Source organism: Spea bombifrons, chromosome 12 (genome assembly GCF_027358695.1).
Source record: "Spea bombifrons isolate aSpeBom1 chromosome 12, aSpeBom1.2.pri, whole genome shotgun sequence".
NCBI lineage: Eukaryota > Metazoa > Chordata > Amphibia > Anura > Pelobatidae > Spea > Spea bombifrons.
The window spans coordinates 16,010,001-16,020,553 of NC_071098.1; the positions used below are offsets into that span (position 1 = coordinate 16,010,001).

Genomic DNA, 10,553 nt, shown 5'->3' on the forward strand with positions numbered 1-10,553 from the left:
TCTGCTAAATTAAGGAAACAAAAAAGAAGCATGTTACATAGCATGAGAGGCACTTGTAACTGGGGTCAGTGCGGGTCATATCAGTCTCAACAACCTGTGTACATGTTTGTTAATTCATATGGGATAAAAGTACAGAGCAACATTACAGCAATTACCAGCTGACGGAATGGTGACACGGCAAAGAAGAATAACTTTGTGTGTGTGTGTAGAAATCTGAACATACAGCATTGTAAAAGCTGTGTATAGTGGCAGTGATTTAAATAAGGGTAATGGCTAAAGATACAGCAATGCATGAGTCTTTGTTTAGTAAAATACTTAAATGGGATCTCTCACCATTTTTCTTACTGGTGTCCGATAAAAATAGAGCTGCATATTCGCCATTTGTATATGTTCTAGCTTTGTTATCATAGCCCAGTCTCCTAGACCTGACTTCTTATCATACCACCAGTGATAAACAATATAGTGGCCATTATCACCCAGCTGGACACTATGGCTAATTAACCACTTAAAGACAGAGCTGCTTTTACCCTTCATGGCCGTTTTAACATTTCTGCGGTGCTCATGTTTAGCTGTAATCTTCTTTTCTCTCATCTACTGTAACCACACAAATATTGTGTGGGCCCCCCTTTTGCCTCCAAAACAGCTATGACCTGTCGAGGCATGGACTCCACCAGACCTCTGAATGTGTGCTGTGGCACCTGGCACCAAGATGTTATCAGCAGATCTAGTAAGTTGCAAGGTGGGGCCTCCATGGATGCATCCTGGTGCCATGTGTTCTCCAGGTAAGCAACGCATCCGGCCATCCATGTTATGTAAAAGGGCCACCCTCTTCCATTGCTCCGTGGTCCAGTTATGCTCATGTGCCCATTGTAGGCGCCTTTGGCAGTGGACAGGGGTCGGCACCCTGACTGGTGACTGTATTCTAAAACCTATCAGAACCAGCATTAACTTTTTCAGCAACTTGAGCTACAGTAGCTGATCTGTTGGATTTGACCACACGGGCCATCCGTCGCCCCCCTATGTGCATCAATGAGCCTTGACTGTCCATGACCAGTTTTTTCCATTTTGGGAGAGGCAAAGTATCTTCCATTGCTCATGTCAAGGTATCTCAGAGACACCATTTAAGTTTAGCTGGGTATGACGTTTGAGGAAGAAAAGTCACCCAAAATATCACTTGACTGAAAACAATGGCAGCCTCCAGGTCAGCACACAAAGCAAGTTTATTTGAGAGAAAAAAAATCAATCAATTTTTGTCAGTGCTGGTACTACCCATTTAAGACAGTCTAAGCCGTTGTAATCTACTGATACTACTCCAAAACCCAACCAAAGGGAAACAGCCAGTAGGTACATGAGCATTCCTAGTACATGTGCACAGCCCCAATGACAATTCATAACAACATATCACCTTCAGATCATAATTGCAAACCTCGAATATATAAAGATTTGGGGTCTATTCTCTAAAGGGAGAGTTGTGTTACAGCCCGCCAGTGTTGGCGAGTGAAGATGTTTAAGACTAACACCACTTCATGTAGGGCTGCAGTGTGAGAGGGACTCACGTCAATTGGGTATATGTGATAACCAAGTTTTCTCACCTTTGTTATCAGTATTAAGCAATGGCGTCCCTGGCTCCCTTTGGTCTCCCACATCCTCTGCAGTGTCTCTTTGACCTTTACCATGATTGGAACCTTGATTCTGTCCACTCTTCAAACCCACACCACTTGGAGACATATGATTGGCTTTAGGGCCCAGGAGCCCTGTCCCTTTGGGTCCTTGGCTCACATTTGGTGGTTGTGATTGGCCACCATTGCTGGACGTCTTCCCATGATTGGCCAGCTTGCCTTCTGGGTGCATTTGATTGCTGAAAATGTGCTGTGGTTGCCAGCGGAGGTCTCAGAGAACCTAACAAAATATATTTCAGCAAAATCAGACCAATCAGCAGAATCTATGGTGTGACTGGAACACGAGAAAGATACAATTACCTTCCTCAAGCAGTAAAAGAAAAAAATGTTTGTTTTTTTAATACACTTTACCTTTATTATCTATTTTTATTGTTTTAACTTTAGTTGTTAACCAGTGGTGTAACAACATTAAAGTATCCAATTCAAATGCTTTACTGACGGTTACTATATTTAGTTTAAAAGTATCTTAATGCAGTTTCGGTCACATTTGTTTCAGTTGCAGAGATGTGTAAGACAATAACTAAATAGTAACACAATACCAGGTCACACAACATTTTACAGTATGTATGTATGTATATATTTTTTTCTATACTTCAAAGAGTTTTTATTGAAACAATGTTTAAAACATAGTGACAAGGTTGAGATATACACTCCACAAACGCCCAATTCACAAGTACTAGCAAAGTCTTAGAACAAATGTCATCTGTACCATTTCTTACTAGGGGGTATCAAGATGAACAAGTTGCCCGACAGACAGAAGCTGCAAAGCTCAAATGTATGTATATTTTTATTTGCTTAGCCCTAATAAATGTGCTTGGTGCTTTACATCTTACAGTATAACAGAGGGGGTACAGAAAGTGCAGTCATCCAGTATTTATTCAGATATTATGAATTAGGTAAAATAGGTATAGATACTCAATGAAACTATCAGCATATTGCTATTTTTGATTTCCAAATGTGTAATTGTTCCTGGGATATTGGAGCGAAGGCTCAAAAAAGTAGAATTGCATAATGCATCGTTTTGCTACAAAATTGTCCAGAATTGGCCAGTCATACCAAAAAATATATCTCCAGGAAGTCATACGAAAAACAATATATATGGCTAGGAAGTCAGGGAATGGGGGAAAGAATTAGAGTGATAATAAAAAGACTGGGGGGCTTAGTTGGTTTTCTACTTCGGTCTTTCCCGCGGTCTTCTATTATCCATGTCGGAATCTGCCTCCTTCTCTTATTTCCTGGGCATACGATATTCCCAGAATGCCCTCACAGTGATTTCAACCCCGTGTTCCTGTTAACTCTTAATTAATTAATAATAAATCAGTTATACTGCTTTATTATCCTTACTTTATTGATAACTATGCTGTGTATCCTCAGTCTAATCCAGTTCTCTCCACAGCCTTTTCTTTTTATCGTTTGCTCGCTGCATTCCCCACTATTTCCAACCTGCTCTTCTTATCTATTCCCGTCTTCTCTCCCTCTCAATTTCTTAAGGTCCCTATATATAGCTCCTGTCAGCTGTACAGTCCCAGGTCGGGTTGTTTGGAATATAATCTTGGACTCCCCCTGGTATATACAGCAGAATAAGGAGGACACGGTGCGTGATCTTAACAAGTGGTGGAGTTCAGCTCAACAAAGCATATTTTAAAAAAGACACATTTTGTTAAAGTTTTTACACAACATGTTCATTGTATAGCCATTATAGCGATTTGTCCTATAAGGCAAGACTGAGTGTCATTACTGGAGATGATTAAAAAGATTAACACTGGCTCAATCCTGAAATCCAGTGCAGCCACAACTATATCCAAGAACATTATTGGACAATTGGACAATTAGTAGACAATTCTCCATCAAAACATCCATCTAAATGCTTTTTGTGCTGTTTTTAGGTGCGGAGACGTTTCAATAACGCCACCACAGTCATGAACAAGAATGAACAGAAATACACAAACACAGGGACAGGGGATGGAGTCAGTTGTGCTTGTAACACATCTCTTAATAGCATCAGTGTTATGTGATAATACGTGATAACATCTGAAGAGTCAGATGCCAGGCATCAGGGACTCGGAATTGGTTCCTCGCAAAGTCACAGACCGCTTGCACATTAGTGAATTTGTGAGATGAATGTTGCATGCACGCTCATGTAGCCAAGTGTGTACAATTTGTTTTTCTTTCCTTCAAGAACTAATGTGAGTTAACCTTGGTAAATATGTGAGTTGGACTTTTGTCTTGCATTGTTTTCCAACTCACAAGTATAAGGCATTTACGATTTTTTCCCTCAGAGACAGCGATTGTACTTTATACATGGTGCAGTGGCAAGGGAGGTACAGAAACGATGCCACATCAGAAACAGTTTCCTTCCTGATTTAGGAGTCAATCACACCCTCGGGATACAGAATGAATGATAAACAGAGACGGCATCACCTGTAAACAAGTCTGCAGCGTAGCCTAAGACAGACCCTGACTGGCAACCGTAGTGTTTGGAAACATTACAGAAAGCATGCAAGCCACACAAAGCAGACAGGAACTACTCCAACCGGGATACAGAGATACTGATTACCGTAAGCAAAGCTTACATTAACTGTACAAGCGATAACGACGCTATGTAACCTGCTGTAAGATCCATCAGCAACAACGCAAATCTTCATTATATGTCATTTTAGCCTTTAAACAGTAAATTAATATATCCTTTAAGCGTAGCATATATTGAAAACAGATGGAGGGAAAGAAGGAACAGATGTACGCGCGTGAGAAAAAAAAAAAGTGTCTAACAGGCTTCACGTTTACATGTTGCCTGTAAACATACACACGAACGCACACGATGCATTGCTCCATGGCTCCATTGAGGAATATGCTAGTTGCTTAAAAACAGTAAATTATTCATTTTTAATAATAATAAATAGAACAAGCAGACAATGGGCTTTTTGTTACACAAAAAGAACAAGTAGATTTGTTTCCTAGGCGGGCGTAACCTAGTCTATGTCAACATACACTTCAATTTCAGGGATTTTTCCAATTTAGGAGAAATAAATAGCCACATATAAAATATGCTTTCTTCCTTGTTTATATTTATGTTCAAAGTGGACCTATAACTTCCCAAATTTATACATTTTACAATATTTTCCACTAAATATAATGGAAGTTATGTATAGTTTTAATAAATTAATTTACCAAAAGGTAAAAAACCAGGTGGCATTGAAATCTACCATTAACTTTGTATGCCTTTTTATACAACACTAGAAAAAGGGTTAAGTATATAAATAAATGATAGTTACAGCTGACAAAATGTACATACTGTGTATATGTACTTCCATAAGAAGTAAAAACGGATGACATTCGACCCTCCTAAAAATAAAACATTATTCAATTATTTGTGATATTGACCAACAATAAACCCCAACTCAAAATTAATTGATTCTGCATTTCTAAAATATGCATATATGGGTGCACTCACACAAAGTACTGTGCAAAGAAGGCAGTTGTAAAACAATGGTAAAGTCATAATACTTTCAAAAACAGACATGTAAATAGTTTATTTTTATCATTTAGCAAAATGCAAAGTGAGTGAACAGAAGAAAAATCTATATCAATATTTGGCGTGAACAGCATTAATTCTTCTAGGCACGTTTACACATTTAGGGATTTTGTAGGCATATAGTTAGGTGTATGATTAAACAATTATACCAAACAGATGCTAATGATCATCAGTTTAATATGCAGGATAAAACACAATCATTAACTGAAACAAACAGCTGTGCAGGAGGAATAAAACCGGGCGAGGAGCATCCAATCTCACAAGCAAGGCGATGTGGCTGAAGCTTAATGTCAAAAGCCATACCATGGCAAGACGGCGTACAGCAACAAGGTTATACGTCATCATCAAGGTCTCTCCCAGAAATATCAAGGCAGATGTTCTGACCAAGCTCTTTTGTAGAAGCACAAACAATCGATCAATGTTGAGTACCGTACACACAGTGGTCGGCCAAGGAAACAGGTGCAGCAGGTGAAAGACACATAATGCTTACATCACAACCGGACGATGTCCAGCAGTGCCATCAGCTCAGCAATGGCAGAAAACGGTGGGACCCGGATACACCCATCTACTGTCCGGAGAAGTCTGGTCAGGAGCAATTGTCATGGAAGACTTGCGGTCCAAGAGCTATTCACGGAAAGGCAGGAACTGGGGTGCAAGAAAATGGAAGCAGGTGTTCTGGACTGTTGAGTCAAAATTTGAAATGTTTGGCTTTAGCATAAGTCGGTTTGTTCACCTAGGGGCTGGAGAGTGGTACAAGAATAAGTGTTTGCAGGCAACGGTGAAGCAGGTTGCAAATTTCTGCAAATGGAGTTGGTGATTTGGTCAGAAGTAATGGTCTCCTCAATAGAGGAGTACAGGCAGATACTTATCCATCGTGCGATACCATCAGGGAGGCATCCAAAATTCATTCTGCAGCTTGACAACGACCCCAAACACACAGCCAAAGTCATTTAAAACTTTCAGTGTAAAGAAGAGCAAGGAGTTGTGGAAGTGATGGTATGGCCCCCACAGAGCCCTGATATCAACATCATTGTGGCGTCTGTCTGGGATTACATGAAGAGAGAGAAGTAACTGAGTCTAAATCCACAGAACTGCGCTAAATTCTCCAAGGTGTTTGGAACAAACTACATGCCGAGATCCTTAAACAACACTGTGTAAGTGTACCTAGAAAAAAAACAGGCTATTTTGATGGCAAAGCGGGTCACAACAAATATTGATTTAATTTAAAGTTTTTCATCTGTTCACTCCCTTTGCATTTAGTTAAATGATAAAATATAAACTATTGTAACCTGTCTATATATGAAAGCATTCTTACTTTACAGCATTTTTCAAACCCGGCAAAATCTTTTGGACAGTACACATATATATTAATATACACATACAGATCAGCCATAGCATTATGACCACCTGCCTAATATTGGGTAGGTCCCCCATTTTGCCGCCAAAACTGTCCATTGAGGCATGGACATTAGCAGGAGACCCTGGGAATGACTCCGGATCCAGGACACTACGGTCCCCGAGTAGATGCCATGTGTATATGAAATGTGTAGTTTTAATCATTGTGAGCATTGTGTGTTTATATGTGGGGGGACTGTGTATACGGGTGTTGTATACAGGTATATGCAATGTCATTACCATGGACTCTGCCCGCACACAGTCTGCCATACTATAAATGGGGAGCTCGGATATCTTCTACGTAGGGAACCCATTAGATTACATTTTATTTCTGGGGCACCAGCAGATTCTACAGGGCTTACTGCACACACACTTCTGCCACTGTTTAATGCATGCGCCGACTGTCCTAAAAGGCAACCAGCTGAAAATGCCCAACGCATAAAATCTACTATATTACTGGCCACTTCTCAGCTGTGTTAAAGATTATGTTGTCCGTTATTGTGTTATCGCAGCAGGGAATTAGTAATAATGACCAAAATTCACACATATTGCATCGAACGTGGTCTAGATTCACATCATAAGGACTGTGTCAAACTGAATTTCTGACTATGCCCCATTCAATTTGCATCGACTTATAATAATGTGAGAATTTCCCCGAAGGGTGGACTTAATACATCCTAATTAGCTGCAGAAGGAGGGGAATGCTTATAAACTTGTAATTTCGCCGACTAGACAAATCACTAATGCCCACATACGCCTGCAATGCCTCCTTTACATTAAAACGCATTCAGTAGTCCATAGTAATGTTTACGGGGAGGAGCTATTTCCACGTTGGGTTTCATTTCAATGTGTAACCTGTCAGAATAAACACGTTTTAGATATTTTGTCATTTTACAAAATGGATCTATGGTAGCAGCAGGACCTACGTCCACAAATTAGGAATTATTAATATAAGCCACTGATACACACTACATGTAAACTGCATATAACAATCATCCGCTACAGTTTGACTTCCAAACCCCTCAAATGTCATTTTGGAGTCAGAAAGATGTATTTTTTAAGGCCAAACGTGGACATCTCTCAATGTTTTCAGTGAGGAAGTGCATCTCAACAACCATGCTGTCACTTCATGCGTGTGCAAGTATCACGGATACCTCTGTGAAGCGGCGTAGTAGACCAGATATCCCAGCAGATGTAGGTTCTTAGACCTCTGTGTATAAAATCTTAAAAGAATGGTTGTAGGGCACAAAACCAACAATAAACTAGTCCTTGCTCAATGGACCGCTCAATGGGTTACTGTGGTGATCAAACCACCTTTCAAACGTTGGACCTCTACCATGTTTTATCATGCGTTATGATTTTGGCCGTGTTGGCCCACAGAGGCACATAGAACTTTATGTTATATGTTGTGCATATTGTCGCTGTACTTTAGACGTAACATCGCTGATATAGCTACAATAAGGCCGTATATAATATATGTTGGCAATAGACTCTGGAAGCAGCATAACTGATTCAACTGGAGCTGTGGGGTTAACTTCCACCTAACTGAATCCTACACGTGAAAGGCACCCGTGTATTCACCAGGCGTGTGGATTATGGACTCAGCAACGTTCTGCACTAACATTCAATGTGATTCCCTTTTAATATAACCAATAAACACATCCATTAATTACCCGAAAATACGCCATCACTTCCCCACCATGGGCTAGGAACAAAAAGGTTTTCTGGGGCGGCCAGAGGGGCAATCACATTGGTTGCCATGGCGACAAGAGCACTTGCACCACAATCAAACAGTGGAGGTGCACAACATGCTAGAGTTACACTTTATGTCTCTGTCCTGCATTTGTAAACATACAGAGATAAATCCGTGGTGTATGTACCGCAGTCACGTATGAAGTGTATGGCCGTGGCTTTCACACGGCTGGCTCAGTGCCGCTCCTCTCTCACCTGGAGCAACAGGCAGAAAGGCATCCGCGGATATCGAGTGTGTTTGGGCCGCACTTATATATACATAGGTTATAAGAATATTCCTGGTAACGGCTCCAGATTTAGCACATTAGGTTTGGGTGTCTATGATATCACACATGCCGTGCTTTTATAAGCCTTTAGTGAATAAAGTTTGACTGATCCACCAAGTGACTTTTCCAATTAACCCATGGAACGCGCCCCAGATATACTCGCTGTATAGTATCGCTGACTTTCTACGTCTGACCGATAAACCAGCCATAATCTGCAACTCACACAAACTCCGGCCACCGCAGATAAGCTGGTGACGTCTCCGTCACGGAGATGTACCTGACAGGCACCATGACTGACACGTTCATGAAAACGGGTGCAACCGCGACTATATCATCAATAGATCACCCACGTGACACTGTCACACCGGCACACACGTGCCAGAAACACAGCATCAGTTCTCCAAAAATACAGGCCGACACTCCATGCTAACGGACAATCAGCGCAGACACTCCGTCGCTGCTACACACCATAGCGTGAAACGTAGGACAGCGTGGGCCCCCTACTGATGGGGCCACGTCTCCTGTGTGACCCCCAATGTAACCAACGCGCCTGACGTGTACGTATCTGACGCAGCGCACAGAACATATACAGCAACATATGTGTGTTGAGGGCGCCACGCGACACATCCGTGACCACACATGCCGGGCGTACTCCTGGGGCCGGCATGACGAGTAAAACGTCACAACCGTGCAGACATTTACACTAATACTTTGCACAAAAAATGTGAAATACATAGAAATGACGTAAACGTACCGTGTATATTACGCAATGTTATAACACGTTATACGGGGTAAACCGGCACGCGATACAGCAGGCCTGCGACTTTAACGGAAAGTGTCACAAAGAGTTCTGACACTTTAACCAATTAATGCCAAGGCTGCTCTGGCCCTTTATGGCCCTCAGGGAGTTGCTGTGTTTATTATTATTATATTATTTATTCATTTTTGTTTCACAGCAGAAAGGAAAACAATCACAGGCTTTACCTTGGATGGCCCCTGACTGGCTCGCTTACCCTGCCTGTAGCAGACCGTCAATGCCATGTGATTAACGAGCCTTTTGTATCAGCAAAGCCCCCGAAACGTGAATAAACAATAAATGATGCCCCGGGAATTCGGCCCCTATTACCCCGCCGATCCACCATCATTTCCGTGACACATCAGGATGTGCGGCGCTGGTGAAATAGCAGGGACGTGGAAACACAGACGCGTAGTACGGGTAATGCGGATGCAGCGCCCCGGTTAGTATACCCAGTGTACGGCTGAAGCGCCTGGAGTGTGGCGAGGGGACTGGCCGTGTCACCCTGCCGTGTCTCCCTTACCTTCCTCAGGCTTCTCCCCCGCGGCCTCCCATGGTTCTCCCTCCGGCCTCCTGTGTCGGATTCTTGGGTCCCCCCTCTTAGCACCCGCAGCGCGGGAGCAGAGGGGGGGAGAGAGCCGCAGCTGAGGCCAGCCGGGCACCCCCGCTCATCGTGCCCCCTCCTCCGGGACGCCGGGCACGGCTGGCATGTAACGAGCCCGCCCCGCGCTTCCTGTACTCACTCTCCGCACATGCACCCGGGATGAAAGAGTCCGGGGCTGCTGGGCTCCCCAGCCGGGTTTATGGTCGGTACCCCCGCCGGGTTCGTCGGGTATTTCCCCTGTTCCGGGGTTTATTCTGTCGGATCAGGGAAGACACAGGATCCTCCAGCCGCTCAGGCTGCCCGCTGTCAAAATAAGAGCCTCTCTCCTTTAAGTGCTTCCTGCTCTCCCTCCCTCTCTCTCCCTCTCCCTCCTGTACAAAGTCCTCAGACTCCCCGCACTGCCGCACACCTTGGGGGAGAGGGGAGAGCGCCGTGGGGGCAATCGGGCCGTGCGGCGCGGTTCATGGGGTTCACCTCACTGATAAAGCCGTGTAGTTACAGGGCCAGGCGACCCTGCGGCAGAAGTATC

General features: G+C 43.1%; 1 protein-coding gene across 3 annotated transcripts in view; it reads right to left on the reverse strand.

Annotated features, from left to right (window-relative positions):
* Positions 1-10,078, reverse strand: part of BCL9L (BCL9 like) — a 26,085-nt gene extending 16,007 nt beyond the window's left edge. For 2 of the 3 annotated variants that reach the window (XM_053451748.1, XM_053451747.1), the window contains exons 1-3: positions 9,944-10,078; positions 1,593-1,899; positions 1-4 (exon numbers count right to left, since the gene is read on the reverse strand). The exon at positions 1-4 is cut by the window's left edge and continues 119 nt beyond it. In XM_053451748.1, coding sequence (XP_053307723.1) covers positions 1-4; positions 1,593-1,851 — 263 coding nt within the window. In that variant the 5' untranslated portion in view covers positions 1,852-1,899; positions 9,944-10,078. The remainder of the gene's footprint in view (positions 5-1,592; positions 1,900-9,943) is intronic. The other variant, XM_053451749.1, reaches the window with a different exon arrangement.
* Between the last annotated feature and the right edge of the window lie 475 nt (positions 10,079-10,553).